This window comes from Seriola aureovittata, chromosome 9 (genome assembly GCF_021018895.1).
Source record: "Seriola aureovittata isolate HTS-2021-v1 ecotype China chromosome 9, ASM2101889v1, whole genome shotgun sequence".
Taxonomy (NCBI): Eukaryota; Metazoa; Chordata; class Actinopteri; order Carangiformes; family Carangidae; genus Seriola; species Seriola aureovittata.
Window position 1 is genome coordinate 5,331,418 of NC_079372.1, and position 16,776 is coordinate 5,348,193.

The following is a 16,776-nucleotide window of genomic DNA, read 5'->3' on the forward strand; positions in this document are numbered from 1 at the left end:
CATGCTGCCACTGTGTACAGCAGTTATAGTAAAATATCACACTGCATGATAAATAGTCAGCATGACTATTTGTTGAGAACCACTGAGGTCCCACAGTTAAACCAATGTCAAATCACCCCTATGTGGTGGCATGTTTTGCTGACCAAAGCAGCGACCGCATCCAATAGCCTGTCCCAGAGCGGCGGGGGGCTCATCACCACCTCAGCCCAGTGGTAATGAGATGCAGCTCACACTGAGATGTGGCTGCCAGCATCTGTGGCCCGACTAGAGGTCAGAAAGATGAACACATGTTAACATGAGACCTCTGTGTGTATGTAGAGAATCTGTATGATGATGTGTTGCTAGAAAGGTTAAGTCTCTAGAAAGGCTGTAGTCGTCTCTGCGCGGCACCACACCCTGCATCCGAGTGTGTATGTGCGTATGAGAATGGCTGCTGTGTCAGCAGGACGGCAATCTGAAAATTACCCATACATATGTATGATTCTTTCTCTCCGTCTTTCTGCGCCTGTCCTTCTCCAGCCAACTCAGTAGTACGGAGCAAGAGGCCCCAGATGATGAGACCTACTGGAAGCCATAGCGTTTACCACACCCTGAGGGGCGACACCGTGGAGCTTGAGTGCATCGTCCAAGGCCTGTGAGTGTCTGTGTGTGTGCATATGTATGTGTTTCTCCCCCCCATCAATCAGAAAGCTTGAGCCGTTTCTCTTAATCAATCGTACCTGCCTCTCATCCATCTCTCTCCCCTCCTCCAACCTCCCCCGCACTGTCTTCGCTCCGTTCTCTATCTTTTGCTGTCTCCTGCCGACTCTCCTTCATGCTGCCTTCTCGTTTTCACGTCTTCCTCCTCTTCTCACTGCGTGCCTCTTTCTCTCTCTGCCTACCATCTTCATCCTTTATGTCCACTTCCTCTCACTTGCAACCACCATCACACAACTGCTGTTTCTCCTCTCTCTTCTACGTGTCTTCCTCCCTCTATTGCATTTTTCCCCCTCTTCATTTTTCCCACTCTTGCTAATCGTCCTCGTCCCCTCTCTCCTCCTCTTCAGTCCAACTCCAGATGTGTCGTGGCTGAGGAAGGACGGCGAAATGTCCGAATCTCGAACTATGAGAGATATGTTCGACCGCCGCCTGCGTTTTAGTAATATCTCAGAGAGCGACGCGGGCGAGTACCAGTGTAGAGCAAACAACTCCCAAGGAAAGCTCACGCACACTTACACCGTGATTGTGGAAGGTACGTCACATACACTATGTCATTATTATTTCCATTAGTTGGATGTTTTTTAGAATTTGTTCTCATGGATTTATAATGCATAAAAATTGTTGTATAGATACAGCAAGCGAGTTATGAATTGAGGCTTTCTCTTGTGGATTATAAAATAATATAACTATTTTAAATTGGTAAAACAGCTGCTTCGTTTTTGAGACTATGACAGAGACATTTTTTCCCCCTGTGCCTTGCAGCTGCTCCTTACTGGACCAAGGAGCCAGTCAGTCAGTTATATGCCCCAGGTGAGACTGTCAGACTAGACTGCCAGGCGGACGGCATCCCCACTCCCACCATCAGCTGGACCATCAATGGAATCCCCCTCTCAGGTGAGTACACACACCCACACCTGCACACTCTTACCTCGACACACACAGCCTCGAGCACTGCGCGTGTACTGACTGTCTGTACTTTCTAACAGAAATAGATAAGGACTCTAGACCTACTCTGACAGCAAGCGGATCTCTAATCCTAAATGACGTCAACTTTGGAGACACCGCCATATACCAGTGTCGGGCCTCCAACAAGCATGGAACCATCCTCACCAACACCAACGTTTACGTCATCGGTGAGTGTTTGTTTTGTACATGTCACTTATAGTATATACTGTGACTGTATGCGTGTGTCTCATTTCTCTCTTTGTGCATTGTTACAGAGCTTCCTCCACAGATCCTTACTGAGGACAGGACCTTATACACATTGACAGAGGGCCAGAAGGCTTTGCTGGAGTGTGAGACCTTTGGTTCTCCTAAACCTAAAGTCACATGGTGAGACGGATGACTATTGCTTTATATTGTATTGTATTCTAGTTTGTTGTTTGGCAGATTTTCTTATTAACAATTTTCACAGAGGTGACATTGCGTAGGTAGCTCTTCATATGCATAAATTAGCAGCCAAATGCTGTTACATCTGGACTGTGACTGTGGATTTTATCTGTGTGGCAGCTATCCAGCCAGGCTTTGTTGTTCTTGGTAAAAGTGTCAAATTAACAGGTGAATTCAGCCACTGGAGGAGCTGAAAAGTTTTACTTCTTACTCTGCTAGTCAAGTTTCTGATGTGTATGTGTGCGTGTGTGTGTGTGCGCGTGTGTTTGTGTGTGTGTGTCTTTTCCAGGGAGAGTGTCAGCACCTCCTCCCTTCTGGCAGATCCTAGAGTTAATCCACTCACCAGCGGGGGGCTTGAGATTTTTAATGTCACCCATGATGATGAGGGCTACTACACCTGCACTGTACAGAACACCAACTTGTCAGTCAGTGCAGAACTGGAAGTACTCAGTGAGTGACACACACACACACACACACACACACACACACACACACACACACACACACACACAGCTGATGTTATTTATGTTATTTGCACCTCATGCAGCCTGTCTCAGTATCATATGTCTCCTTGCTTTCGCCTCCAGACAGCACAGTGATCCTGTCGCCACCCCAGGCTCTGAAGGTGCAGCCTGGAAACACAGCCATCTTCACCTGTCTGGCCCAAGTTGACCCCAAACTCGGCTATCCACTCCTTCAGTGGAGAAAGAACAATCAGAAGCTGTTTGAGTCCGATAGTGACGAAAAGTGAGGAGATATTCTTTGCATTGGGGAACTGGCAAAAATGGGGATGATGTTAGAAAGGATTCATTGTTTATTGCTTTGTTTATTTGTTTGTTTACTGTAGTTGTTCAACCCTGATTTTAATAACGAGGAACAGGCGCCACAAACTCTTTTTGTTACTTTTTTACCTCGTATCAATTTTTATCGGTATTGTCCCAGTTTCATAAACAAACAAATAAGTACATTTCTGTGGTGACAGAAAATGAGATGATGAGGCAGAGATGATGATAATAACAAGACAATGGTAGGGAGGCTTCTTAATTAAAAGGAGAAGGAAGATGAGGATAACAATGATGGCTGTATCTTCCACAGATTCACATTTGAAGGACCAGACCTAATAATAGCTAATGTAGGACCGGAAGATGAGGGCGTGTACACCTGTCAGGTCATCACTAAGCTGGACATGGCTGAAGCCAGGGGCACCCTCACTTTATATGGTAAGATCACTGATCACATATTGTATGATCAAGAACCAGTGTATTTTTAATTTCTTTTTTTTTTTTTTTTTTCCCAAAATTACAGAAAGTTTGTTTAAACTTGGGGAGTGGAGACAAGCGGTGTGCAGGTAGTTGTGGTTATGATATTATTGTTGTCCCCCTCAGATCGTCCAGACCCTCCCCTCCTCCTGCAGATCACTGATGCTAAGAATCGTGCCGTCACCCTCAACTGGACTCCTGGAGACGACAACAACAGCCCTGTGCTAGGTTTAGTACAGACACACAAATTCACCTGTCCCGTTCTAATTGCTTTTAAACACATAGTGATTACAATGTGATGACTGATGCCACAAAATGACACAGACCTACACACAACATTTCATTTTGTCTAACTCCAACACTCAGAGCAACAAATCTATATCATTTATCTCCCTCTGGCATAATGAAAGGCTGCTCCGTTTTCAATACTTGGACACGATTATTATGTTATCTGCAACATCAGACCTTTGTAAAGCTGAAGTCTCTCAGTATGTCTCCACTGAGTGTTTATTTATGTCTCTATTTCTTCCTCACTGTGTTTTTTCTCATCAGTCCTTGACTCTGTTTGTCTGCAGAATATGTGGTTGAGTTTGAGGACCAAGGTTCGAAGGAAAGAGGTTGGGAGGAGCTGAAAAGAGTACGAGGGGGCGAAGAGCGTGCAAGCCTCCCCCTGTGGCCCTACATGTCCTACCGTTTCCGGGTCATTGCCATCAATGATGTGGGCAAGAGCGACCCCAGCAAGCCATCTGAAATCCACAACACACCTGCTGAAGGTAAGAGCCAGTGTTTTTTTTCAGAACAAGTTTTCATTGTCACACTGAACACACTGCGAGAAATACAACGCTGAGCTGTTTTTTCACAGTTCCAGACAATAACCCTGAAGATGTCAGGAGTGAGTCCACAGACCTAGACACTCTGGTCATCACCTGGGAGGTACACCTATTACCTGAACGTCCGATATTCTGAAGCACCACCAAACAAATTTTAAAAAAGGGTTTTGCGTCTTATCGGCTGCTGTTCCCATCACTACAGGCAATGGACAAACGCAACTTCAATGGACCTGACTTCAAGTACATGGTGCTGTGGAGGCGAGCGGTGGGCAGCGGTCCCAACTGGCACATCAACTACACAACGGCACCACCATTCACTGTCAGTGACGTTGGCAACTTCTCTGCATTTGAGATCAAAGTTCAGGCTGTCAATGAGATGGGACAGGGACCCGAGCCGGACCCGGTCATTGGCTACTCAGGAGAAGATGGTAAGATATTAAAGACATACAATTGCAAAACAGTTTCTCAGCAATACGCTCTCCTTTTACTGGGAACATGTCGACTTAATATTCTTTCTCATCTATCTCCTTCTCGTCCGTCTCTAGTTCCATTGGAGGCTCCGATGGATGTGGGTGTTGTACTAATGAACAGCACTACCATCAAAGTGACCTGGGCAGCAGTAGACAGAGAGACGGTCAGAGGACACCTGCTGGGATACAAGGTACTGATCCTGTATCTCCTTTGTTGTTTGGCCTAACATATTCAGCCCCTGTCCTCATGAATAATACATATTTTGGGTTTATGGAGGGGGCAGCCACGTCTTGGCTTGGCAGAGGCTTCAGAGTTCTCTTTAGTTCTCAAGGTTGTGAAGAATAGAGCCTTTTTTTATTTTTTATTTTAGTTGATCTCACCTTCAAAATGTATCACACTCTCACTGCTTAACTTTCCTCTCTCTTTGGGCTTTGATGCATGTTCCATTCAACGTCCGAGCCATACCCCATCACTCTGCACAGTCGTAATATGAATTGCCTTAAGTAGAAGACGTGTATGAAATATTTATAAAATTTGAGATGATTTCCTCTTTCATCATTTGTCTCCACTGATTTTAATGTCTCCAGATCTACTTGACCAGAACTGGCTCCAGGGGCCATCACAGAGGCCGGAGGGCCAAGGAGTTAGAAAGCACTGTGGTGGAGGAGACTGGGGCTAACGAGGAGAAGAAGGTGATCAGTGATCTCAGACCGTACTCCCACTACACCGTGGCCGTCACCGTGTTCAACAGCAAGGGAGAGGGACCTGCCTCGGAGACACTGTCCTTCAAGACCGATGAGGGAGGTGAGAATGAGGAAGAGGGGAACAAGCGGAGGTGGAAGAGGGAGGGGCGGCAAGGCTGAAAAGGGGGAGAGGTGATAGATAAAGTGGGTGAAGAGGTTCAATTACAGAGGATGGAGCAAGATGGAAGGAAGGGAGGGAGGGGAATGATGCTGGGTGGAGGGCACTGAATAGAAGGAGGGTTAAAATGATGCAGGGGTAGATATCATTGAGCGGCTAGGATCTGGATAAAAAAGGTGACAGTAGATCAAAATAGTATGATAATGCCCTTTGAATCAAGGCCATTTTAATCAGGCCTGTTTGTGTTCCTGCTAGTTCCTGGTCCTCCCATGTCCCTGATGTTGGACAGCCCCTCAGAGTCAGAAATGACCCTCCACTGGACGCCTCCTGGCCAGCCCAATGGAGTCCTCATTGGCTATCTGCTGCAATACCAACGGAGTGAGCATTGTTTACATTTAATCCTTTTCCATCTAGTGCACATACAGGAAAAGCTTTTGTTTGAATGGGTTCGTGGGTTATGTGGCTTTAAAAACATCAGTGCAAAAAATCAGTAAAGTGAATAACACCACACAATACATCCAGCTAAATCAATAACACCAGGAAAATGTCAAAAGCATAACCCCTAATGATGCTCATCAGTCAGTCACATGTCACCCAGAACAATGTGTCACCCATAACGATGTGTTGAAGACCAAGTACTGATGGAAGGTTTTTTTTGGCTTTGCTGTGGTCAGTTGTGGAGAGTGATGACAGCCCCATGCAGGTAGAGACAATAGACGATCCCACAGTCACCCACCTCACCCTGAAGAGCCTGGACCGCCACAGCCACTACCGCTTCTACCTGAGGGGGCGCACTGCTGCAGGGGACGGGGAGCCCATCATGAGGGAGGGTGCCACCACGCTGGATGGAGGTAAAACCCGCGTTCTTCACAGTCACAAATACGACTCGTACAGGACCAGATGAATTGAAGTCTCTCTGTCTGAATGCATTTCAGCGCCTCCTGCTAACATCAACCTGTCCGTGGGGGAAAACGCGGTTAACCTCAGTTGGGTGGTCAAAAAGAGACACAGGAATGTTAGCTTCCAGATCCACTACATCAACAAGAATGGTATGATATTTACCGCTAATATGTGCATAGGGAATAGTTTCACAATCCCGAGCAACAAAAAAAAGAAACAGAGGTGTGTGTTGTGTTTCTGCAGGTGGCAGCGATTGGAAGAAATCGGAGAAGGTGAACTCCTCTCAGTCTTTCTACCAGCTCCAGGGCCTCACTCCTGGCTCTCAATATCGTCTACTCTTCATCTACAGCAACACCACCTTCTGGGACACTGACATTGAGACAGAAGGAACAGGTACTATGAGCGTTCTGCTTTCATTCATCCTCTTTTCTTTCATCTTCTTTGCGCTCTCCTCTGGGCTTCCCACATCTAAATATAAAGCCAATTCCTACTGAGAGTGTCTTGCAGTTTCCAGCACTGCCTGTGAAGTGCTTTCAAAGACGTCTGTGAAACGAGAGCTTGGTTAGCCATATGAAATGATCCATTACTTGTGTTTGTTTGTGGTATTTTGCTGTATTCTTTGGTTCCCCGGTGAAATGTCACCCTGTCAGAAAGCATATTGCTCTGTCTCTTTTGCTCTAGATTCAGCTCCGTCTTTTATCTCTCTCCTTCCCATTTCATCCTTTTCACTGCTCTTGTACTTTCATCCCGTTTCCCCATCACAAAAAAACTCCCTCTCTTCTCTTTCTACCCCCCACCCCCTCTTGTTTTTCCATTTGAAGGCGTGACAGAGGTGAAGCCAAGCTTTGCAACACAGGGCTGGTTCATTGGCGTCGTGAGCGCCATCGTGCTGCTGCTGCTGATACTACTCATCCTCTGCTTCATCAAGAGGAGTAAAGGGGGAAAGTACTCAGGCAAGTGCGGCCCTCCATGATGAGTGTTAAGTATTCATCAGTACAGATGTTGAACAGTTTGAAAGAATCTGTTTGGTGCTGACGAATCATCGAAGCCTTGAGCGAATGTTTAGCAGAAATTACTGTATTTGTTTCTCCTTCAAAGCCTGTGTGTGTAAGAGCAATGCAGTGTTATACAAATGACACACTTTGTGGGTAACACTGCCGGTCTGGAGCCGTAAAAATGCCTGATAGTGAAAATGACACTGCAGTAGAAAAAGAAACCAAGCACTTACAGGAAAGTACCACAGTAAACACGATTATTCTGACTGGAAAGAAGACAGTAAAATAAGATTACACCGTGTTTAAAATGCTCCCCGAACAGCTCCCCTCACTCTCTAATTCTTATAGTGGCTCCAACTCCAAATATATGGCCGGTTTCACTTTGCCGACTTTCTCCCCTTGCAGCCTTCACATCAAACATGTAGTGAAGCGGACCTCTAAGCTTACACTTCCTTCCTTTGATAGTAAGGAAGAAGCTCTGCCCTGAAAAGACCCGTGAAATAATAATCACAAACCACAAGAGTAAATGCAACCTGCAGGCCAGCGTCTGACTGGTCAGAGAGAAACACCAGCCTTTCATCCCTTCCTACGCGAGGAGACACAAGTGGCTGGCTCTGTCTGTGCTAAAGACATGACCGTATTTGACCATACCCACTGGCATCATACTTCTGAACAACTAATTATTTAAATAGCCTTAACATTTTAAAGTAATATTCATAATGGTAGTTATTACGCTGAAAAACAGACAAGAAATTGAGTCAAAAGAAAAACTATAAACAACATAAATTAACTGATTGTCCACAGATAGTGAGAATACTTGTGTTCCACGTACATAAACTTGGTGCTATCTTGCTGTCTGACAGGATGTCATTATCGATGTCTGAGACAGTGGCTTAGAGAGAGACATGGTTGAGATCTCACTGATAATGAAATCCAATAATCTCTCTCCCCCTCAGTGAAAGATAAAGAAGAGGGTCCGATGGACTCGGAGGCACGGCCTATGAAAGATGAGACTTTTGGAGAGTACAGGTTTGTTATCTGAGCGCATATCATTTCTTTGAGTTTCACATAATGTTTCTATAGATCCTTTACATTCTAACTCCCAACACAGCCCTTATTCCCTCAGCGCTGTTTTTCCTAACCCTTTGTGTTCCTTTCACTGTCCCTCTTTCCCCAATGCCTGCCCCTGCTTTGCAGATCTCTAGAAAGGTATGCTGTGATGTGATTTGCTATTATTATTTATTGTCCCCTGCCAGTGCTTCACCTACTGCTTTGCCTATAATAATCATAGTGTAATATATTATGTATATAATGAATCATGTGGTCTATACAACATTAGAAGACAGTGAAAATACCCTAAACCCAATGATATTCAATTTACCAATTATCACATTTGAGAATTTGGGACTATCAATTTGTTTTTAGTAATTTTGTTTGAAAAAAAAAGATTAGCTGATTATCAAAATAGTCGTAGTTGTAGTATTCTGTATTTTCAGCTTGGATGTTGGCATGCTGAAGGCTCATAAAGATGTGATCAGATCGTATTAAGTTTTTTACGTGCCTTATGATAATATTTCTTGCTCACGTACTTCAGTGATCTTGAGGAGAAACACACGGCCAGCCAGGCGTCCCTGTGCGAGGAGAGCAAGCTGTGCAGCGAGGACAACCTTGACTTCAACGGCAGCAGTGCCATGACCACGGAGCTCAACATGGATGAGTCTCTGGTCAGCCAGCTCAGTCGGCCCAGCGAGGGCCCGGAGGTGCTCCACGGCCTGCCAGACAGCTCTCCGCTCAACCCCACCACCGTCTCCTCAGCCACTAACGGCATGCCCAACTCAGTCACCATCCTCGATTAACCCCCCCACACCCATCCATCGGGGACCATCAGACCAAAACATGTCAACACATTCGTGCCCATATGCTCTTGTTCCTTACTGACTTGCTGATCTGTACTTTGACGACTAATACACAATCAATATATTGACCATCCAGATGCCCTTGGCAGTCATCTGAGTCGACTGGACTATTTTGACCAAAGGAGTGTCCAAAGTAGTGGACAACATGATACAAGTCTGACTGACCTGAAGATGTCCTCTGACCCCCTCACCCTCCTTTATCTGTGTAGTTTACAACAAATCTAAACGACTAACATTCATTTCTCTCCCTTTCTTCTCTTTCTCTTTCTCTCAGCAACCAATTCTTTAGAAAGATAAAGACAGAATACTGGACAGGTAGAAATATCAGAGGGGCTGTTGGCGTGGTCCTATCGAGACGCAGAGTAGTACTCTGAAAGGGGAAGATGAAGCGTGGGGAAACAGACAGCACATGCTGCTGTACCAAGTCTCATAACGTAGATATTAATCATGTCTTGACTTATTTCACACATGATTTTGTGTGTCTAACGTCATTTGATGTCTCAGATTGTATGTGCCAGTGACATTTTTTTACATTTTTATTTTTTTATGTGTTTGAAAACAAAAACAAAAAAAAAACATCCTTTTTCATTGTCGGACATTTTTATTTTTATCATCATTTTTTCATATTGTGTTCTACACTATTTATATAAAGCTCATGACTTCTCTTTATTGACATATTTCATAGATCAAGATGTTTTCATTGAAACTAAGTGAAGCCAAGTTTCTTACTATAAATAACATTGGATGCATTAAGGGGAACTTGCTGTGAAGATGCTGAGTAGCATCTGGTGTATATAGCTGCATCTACATCTATCTATTTAGCCATAATACAGTATTATAGATATGTACATGCTCCTTATATGTTCCTGTGCCTGCTGGGTCTGCATAGAGCACCAGATTGATGTCATTACTCTCTCGCCTTCCCACCAGAAGTGTAATGTCATAATTGGAAATGATATTGTAATTTTTTGTGTCGAGACCTATGTGTAGCTTTCTGTATCTGTCTTTGTCTCTTTCTACACTGTATTAAAAACATTGTTGTCTCTAATTAACAATCTTTTCATACCTGTTCATCTCATACTACGCAAATTGTTTGAGGAGCAGTATTTATGTATATTACAGATTAGAGAGTGGAGTCTTGTGGGCAAACACTCTCTCAAGTTTTATTTTCAGACCTTCATCAATGCAAGCTGACATTGCAGACAGGCGTAATGATTGCCAGTTGATGTATAATAAAGGCAAACAGTTGGTATTTGCATCAAACGCGGAGAATGTATTTTCTTTTTAGTGCTGGGTAGACATTTTATCTACATGCTACTGATAAAAGAAATCTGAGCTACAAGGTACAGGAGAGAGAAGAATGGTAATGAGATGACCTGGAAGGACAGTTTTTTTTCCCCACTGAATGTAAATACAACCCTTAAAGATTGTTTTGATGAACCCCACCATGTTTGATAAAAAATGTGAAAAATGTGCAGGTTTAAAATCACTTAATTTTAAAATGTTGCAAGCTGTACCTTTTCTTCTTTGTACTATTGCTATGAATTCAAACTTTCCATTTTTGACTAATGACTGCAGTAAGATTTGGCAGATTTAGCAAAACTAGCTCATAGTTGAGGAAAGAAAAAAAGTTAAAAAAAGTAAAAAAAATCCTACATTGTTCTGTAGATGTTTACAAACATTTCAAAATTTGAAAATCAAAAAATTGTACATTAGTGTCATTTAGTGATAGTAGTACTTACATTACGATGAAAGCTAAGATTGCATTCATGCCCATAATCATCCAGCAATGCATTGCAGTGCAGTGAATATCTGTGGCGTTTTTGTCTGATGCAGTTGTTTGAAGCAGGGATGCAGCAAGCCAGTTTGTGCACACCACAGGGAGCATCTATATGCAATGCTGCTGTCTCAGTTCTCCCTACACAAATAAAAGCTTGACACTGTCCAAACATCACCTGACAGCCCCTGAGGTAAAGAATATGGGATGTCTAAAATGGCTAGTGGCACTGAAGGAGGTGTGTGTAAGCTCCCTGTTGTTGGTTATACAGACACACTCAGGACAAATAAAGCTTTTAAAAAAATCTATTTTCATACAGGAGCAATGAATGACACAAAATATGCCAATATTCTAACTTGACTATCTGCTGCTAAACATCTGTGTTTGTCAGTGTTCGGGGCAAATGTTAGCTTTGAATGAGGAATGAGTGTACACACACAGATACTCACTCGACTGCCACTCACTCTTTGCTTTTCATGTGTCGAGGGGAAAGCCAGGGATGCTGGCATTTGCTTTTCCACCATTGTTTTCCTCCCTTTTTATAGTTAAAAGATAAAACCCTTTCAAAAAGTGAATTGGTTCATTTAGAAAAGCCTCTTCATAACTCAGAAAAGGCAGACAGACAGACTTTAAACAACAATGCCTGAGAGGGGAGGGGAGGGGAGGGGCTCGGCGCGTGTGTCCCTGTTGGGGTGGAGATGTGCCTCTATGTGGTGTGTGGGGTGCACAATTAGCGTAATGGGACTGATGGTATCTATATGTATCTTGGGTGAACGTCAGGAGTTGGGTGGACTTGTACCATGGGGCCAATATAACTGTAACTGCATTATGAATCTACCACTGTAACTGGATATATGACTGAAAAATAAAGTACATGGAACAATCTGTACCAAAAAAGGTTCCCTTTATTGTCACCAGTATCAGCCAATAAAATCAATGAATATGTGTCACTTAAGATTAAGCAGTAAGCATTGATTAATTAGGATTCAATTCTCATTGAGTGCGAGTATAACAATCAATTGATTTTATTAGCACATTGTGACAGGAGGACAAGCCTGTGCAAGGTGTGTGATGGTCAGCGGGAGCTGGTGTTGAATTGATAGAAGTAGTCCTTAGTGGGTTTGTTGGTGTATAGCTTCTTGTTCAGGTACTCCTGACTGAGGGAGACAGACACACAAATAAACACACAGTCATTAACTTACTCCAAAAATGGTTATTTAAATCTGAATTCTACACTATCACCTACATCCAAAATACGACTATACTGCCTGGATAGTGAGTGTATTTGCTGTATATGTGCAGTGCTCACTATGCCTGCTGCTCTCTGGCCAGCTGCATGTTGTACTGGTCCATCTGAATCCTCCTCTGTCTCCTCAGCTCTGCTGCTCTTGTCTCCTTCTCCTCTGCTTCGCTGGACAGCTTCAGGAGCTGAAGGTCCCACGCTGCATCCTGAATCCTCTTAGTGTCCTGTTGTCTCTAAAGATGGCAAGAAATAAAGGTCTAAATGCTAAACCTAAGTGGAACTGCTGTGTGGAACACCAGATTTAACACATTTTTAGTTTTTATGGAGTGGTTTGGTTTCAACATTGGTAGGGATGCAACAACCCCACCACCCCTCCAAAACAAAGAGGTTGGCTTTTTAATGCCGTCAACCAAATGGTTTATTAACATATGGTCTGAAATTACGTTCAGGAATGCCCATACACAAATGTAATATATGTACATGTGAGTCATAGTATAGTAAGGCATAAGCAAATGTCATAGTATTCATGGTGACATTTTCATGGGATTTTTCAACAGACATTAAACTCATACTTTGATAGAACCAACATTTTATGTGTACTCCTGCTAGCAACCAGACTGCTAGCCTACAGAAGACAGAAGCCAGGGTTAGCTTACTAGATAACTCTAGTTCACATGGTTAAATAACATCAAGTGACATTTTTCTTGTGACTATCACGATGATACTCTCACATGACGTGAGCCTTCAGATAGCTCCATGTCTTGGAGACGTAGTGACTTCACTCCAAACATAGTGTGAACGAGTTCACCAAATATTGGTAGGGACAATTTTGTCCTCCCAAAATATTGGTAGGACCATGTCCCTACCTTCCATATGCAAACCTACGACCTTGAGTGGTTCACAACGTGGGGGTTAGGACCTGACCAAAAGGTTGCAAGATAAATCCGAGGGCTTCCGAGATGGTTAATAGGATAAGAAGGCAGACATTTTTTCTGCTGAATAAAATTAGGTTAATTTTTTTCAAACTTGAAGCACTGGATCCTTTTATCACTTTAGGCCTCTGAAAAGTTTTTTTTAATCTGACAAAGAATAATAACTAAGTATTCTGTGAAGACAGACTAACAAGTAGACATAGAGATGGGTTTCAAATTAAAAGGGAAAACTTGAATAAATTAGCAGAGAAACATAATGAATTCAGATCCATAGTGGGCACAATGGGTCACTGAATGTTTTGATGAATTTGAACATTACGTAAATCATGTGCTATGGCCTTCACAATCACAAGATCTCAACTATACTGAAAACCAATGGGACGTTTTGAACAAGTGTGTTAAACAGCACTTCACCATCAAAAGACTAAATAAGGGAATATGAATGTGAATGCTGGAGTCTTGAGGCTCATGGCCGCTCAACACCTTACTCAGACATTTTATGTAGTTTTTTCCCTTAATTTATGAGCCATCTGTGACTTTATTTTAAGGGGTCATAAATCTAAATTTTTTATAACCACAGATTTGGAGGAAATGTGCAGAGAGGTAGAACTGAGGTGGAGCTTGGAGCAGAGTAAGATGTGACCTGTCCATGAATTGCACATTTGTGTATGGGAGGTGCATTGTGTTTAAGGGCAACTCCAGTACCTGTCTCTCACGGCACTGTTCCTCTCTCTCCCCACGGATGGTGCTCAGCTGCTCGGGGCTCATCCCCTTCCACCTGTCAGTCAGAACCCGGGGGGGCTTGGCTCCTCCCACCTCTCTCTTTGCTGTTTCTGCACACTCTGTCATCATGTCAGACGTCAGTGTGTGCCACACCTCTGCAAGGTTCTCCCTTTCCTCCCTCCTGTGCTGCTGCTTCAGTTTCTCTGCCCGCTCTGCAGCCTGTGGGGAACAGGTCTTGGTGAGGCCTTGCCAGAGATCCAGGGACAGTTGATTGATCATTCCCTTGATGACTGGAATAGCAGCAGTTTTACGAAACCCAACCTCTTGTATGTGGTTACTTCTGGCTTACAGTCAAGAATCAGCCATATGGTGAATGTCCTCCTGAGAGATCAAATCAGTCACTTGCATTTGCTTGTGCATCATGCATGTGAGTGGTTATTAGAGAAACCACAAAACTGTCAAAAAATACCATGACCTGAAGGACATGTAATGATGGCTCCCAATGGAGGATTCGGTTGAGTGCATTCAGGCAAATGAGGGGAGAGCTAAGTGGAGGCTTTTAAAAACAGACAAGGCCCCCGCATACATCAAAGCAGTTTAACCATCCATGTTGCTTGGTACCACCAAATATGATGGCCGCCTTCATGCAGCAAGTGTGTGCATGCCTCACTTAGCATTTTCAATTAGCAATTTTAATTTTAAAATCCCACCTGAGAAGACCATGTCTCAGCTGAAAACCCCACTGGATTTCGCTTTGAGCATTCACATCAGCAGGTGTTGTGTGTCTGTGTGTGAGTGTGAATGTGTCCATCTGTGTGTGCACATGCATGTACTGTACCAGAGCTTGATTGTAGTTGTCGTATGCGATGCGGGCAGCTTTCTTAAACTCCTCCTCTTGAGCCGCTTGCTCAACCCCCCTTAGGTCCTGGTGCACCAGCTCTCTGCTCACAAGCATCTCTGTGACACACACACGAGTTGGAAATCACCTACTTTGTGTTTTTCACACCTGCGTTAGCCATTACCCACTGCACAAAGCTCTTCAACAACACACTCACACATACATAACGGCTTTCTGGGATGAGCATCCATCAATGCCACCTGGTAGTCAGGGCTGTGCGTAGGAGTGTGTGATTGTTTGTGCAGGAAAGCATGAAGCATGTGTGTGATTTACAGAAGCTATAGCATACAGTGTGTAAGCTCATCAGTGATTACACCGTGTGTGGGTGTTCCTGTGTGCGTGCTTGTCTCCTTTCACCTTTGTGCTTGTTTCCCATGTGTCTTATTGCATTGTCTTCCTTCTGCGCGCGCAGATCTCTCTCTGTCTGTTTCATTTGTTCTCTCCTCGTTTGCTCCTCTCTGATACCCTCTCCCTGTACATGAAACAAGGACACAGTGCTCAAGGGATAATGTGATTATTTATTTAACCCTTTGCTGGATTTTGTTCCACTGCTCCTGATGCACACCATGCACCTGCCAATCACAGGGAGCCTACCTGAAAGATTTGCATGCTGGCAGGCCCCAGTTCACCCTCTGGAATGGTGATCCCAAATGCCCCCTTCAGGCCACACTTGAGATCAGCATCATCAGAGTCCTCCACACGCTGCTGACTGGTCCAGTACTGGGCCAGGTCGGTGTGCAAAGCTGCCCGCCTCTCTCTTTCATCAATGTCTTGCTGCAGCAGTATGTCATCATGATACTCTCTCAGCTTATCTGCAATATAATGAAAATAAATACACCTGGGATCAATGCTCATTAGTGGTTAAGGGTGATTTTATAAATGGAGTCAATATTCTTAAAGGGAATCCAGTATTCATAGTGATGTGCCTGGGTGAATTTAATCTAATTCTGGCCCCTCCCTGCCTCTTCTATCACCCACAGTTTACCGAAAGCTTTGTGTCGTTGTTTCTCCATGTTTTCCTTATGATTTTTCTCCTGGACTTGTTGATTCAGAGCATCAAGGTCGAGGCCCATCACACGTAGCCTGGTGTTGAAGATTCTGGCCTTGCGAGCTGTCGCTGCAGACCTTCGCCTCTCCACAGCCTTTTCAATGGACTGATCTACAGGCAAATCCACTTTGTACATGGTCACCGTTTCTAGTGAGCCTGGAGGGAGGAGACACATAAATGTGACTGTTTTAGAAAATACTTGAAACTGCTTCGAAAATAGGGTGGGATACTCTGACTGCACTTTTACCTCAAAATTGTACTTAAGTGCAGTACTAATACTAAATGTAGGCTTCTTAGTTCCATCCAATGAAAGCTACCATTACAGTTGGAGATAGATTATTGTCCTGAGTTAACAAGCACACACTGGTGGATTAATTTGTACCTGACAACATCGCACAGAAAAACTTGGAGAGGCTTCCCTGAGAGGTGACTATATAGGCTTGAAGCAAGTTCTTCAATTCAACTGTATTTTCTTTAAAGACAGGCAGTTCTCATAGATCTAAAGCAAACACTCACCTCAATTTTCAATTAATCTGAAGACTTTAGACCAATGTGGATGTGGATACCAAAGAAGCTGCTTCACTGCTCGAGTCCTGTTGTGTTTGGATGCCCTTGGTAACCATGGTAACATCTCAACATATTATGCTATATAAGAAATAAATCAAATAGACGGTGACTGGTGCACTTGTACAAAACACATATTCTCTCTAGAATAAACATAATCTATAATGTAAGCGATACTACTTTATCGTTACTGGGGCCTTCTACACAACACAGTTGTACTCCGGGCAATTTAACTGCGTCTCGCGAGAAAACACGATGTTTCGTGTCTCGC

The 16,776-nt window shown here is 43.7% G+C and overlaps 2 protein-coding genes across 4 annotated transcripts in view; one reads left to right on the forward strand and one right to left on the reverse strand.

Annotated features, from left to right (window-relative positions):
- The window catches only part of l1cama (L1 cell adhesion molecule, paralog a), a 40,174-nt gene extending 28,180 nt beyond the window's left edge, over positions 1–11,994 (forward strand). For 2 of the 3 annotated variants that reach the window (XM_056384573.1, XM_056384575.1), the window contains 22 exons: positions 520–634; positions 1,047–1,231; positions 1,462–1,593; positions 1,686–1,832; positions 1,920–2,031; positions 2,378–2,538; positions 2,676–2,835; positions 3,184–3,308; positions 3,474–3,575; positions 3,923–4,120; positions 4,210–4,280; positions 4,380–4,605; positions 4,723–4,838; positions 5,236–5,452; positions 5,765–5,887; positions 6,184–6,360; positions 6,445–6,558; positions 6,653–6,802; positions 7,231–7,362; positions 8,361–8,433; positions 8,602–8,613; positions 8,999–11,994. In XM_056384573.1, the coding sequence (XP_056240548.1) occupies positions 520–634; positions 1,047–1,231; positions 1,462–1,593; positions 1,686–1,832; positions 1,920–2,031; positions 2,378–2,538; positions 2,676–2,835; positions 3,184–3,308; positions 3,474–3,575; positions 3,923–4,120; positions 4,210–4,280; positions 4,380–4,605; positions 4,723–4,838; positions 5,236–5,452; positions 5,765–5,887; positions 6,184–6,360; positions 6,445–6,558; positions 6,653–6,802; positions 7,231–7,362; positions 8,361–8,433; positions 8,602–8,613; positions 8,999–9,260 (3,110 nt within the window). In that variant the 3' untranslated portion in view covers positions 9,261–11,994. The remainder of the gene's footprint in view (positions 1–519; positions 635–1,046; positions 1,232–1,461; positions 1,594–1,685; positions 1,833–1,919; positions 2,032–2,377; positions 2,539–2,675; positions 2,836–3,183; positions 3,309–3,473; positions 3,576–3,922; positions 4,121–4,209; positions 4,281–4,379; positions 4,606–4,722; positions 4,839–5,235; positions 5,453–5,764; positions 5,888–6,183; positions 6,361–6,444; positions 6,559–6,652; positions 6,803–7,230; positions 7,363–8,360; positions 8,434–8,601; positions 8,614–8,998) is intronic. The other variant, XM_056384574.1, reaches the window with a different exon arrangement.
- Positions 9,877–16,723, reverse strand: ribc1 (RIB43A domain with coiled-coils 1). The gene is made up of 8 exons (XM_056384576.1): positions 16,458–16,723; positions 15,879–16,097; positions 15,488–15,705; positions 15,251–15,365; positions 14,834–14,952; positions 13,978–14,214; positions 12,407–12,573; positions 9,877–12,254 (listed from the first exon to the last, which is right to left on the reverse strand). The coding sequence occupies exons 2-8, from the start codon at positions 16,075–16,077 to the stop codon at positions 12,173–12,175; spliced, it is 1,137 nt and encodes a 378-aa protein (XP_056240551.1). The 5' UTR covers positions 16,078–16,097; positions 16,458–16,723; the 3' UTR covers positions 9,877–12,172.
- Between the last annotated feature and the right edge of the window lie 53 nt (positions 16,724–16,776).

What these genes read in the sequence shown, in the direction of transcription:
- ribc1 (XM_056384576.1), bottom strand. Translation starts at nt 16,077, where the DNA reads ATGTACAAAGTGGATTTGCCTGTAGATCAGTCCATTGAAAAGGCTGTG. An exon ending in CATGGGAAACAAGCACAAAG is followed by an intron (nt 14,953 to 15,250) that starts GTGAAAGGAGAC and finishes TGTGTGTCACAG; the next exon opens with AGATGCTTGTGAGCAGAGAG. An exon ending in AACAGTGCCGTGAGAGACAG is followed by an intron (nt 12,574 to 13,977) that starts GTACTGGAGTTG and finishes TGCCATCTTTAG; the next exon opens with AGACAACAGGACACTAAGAG.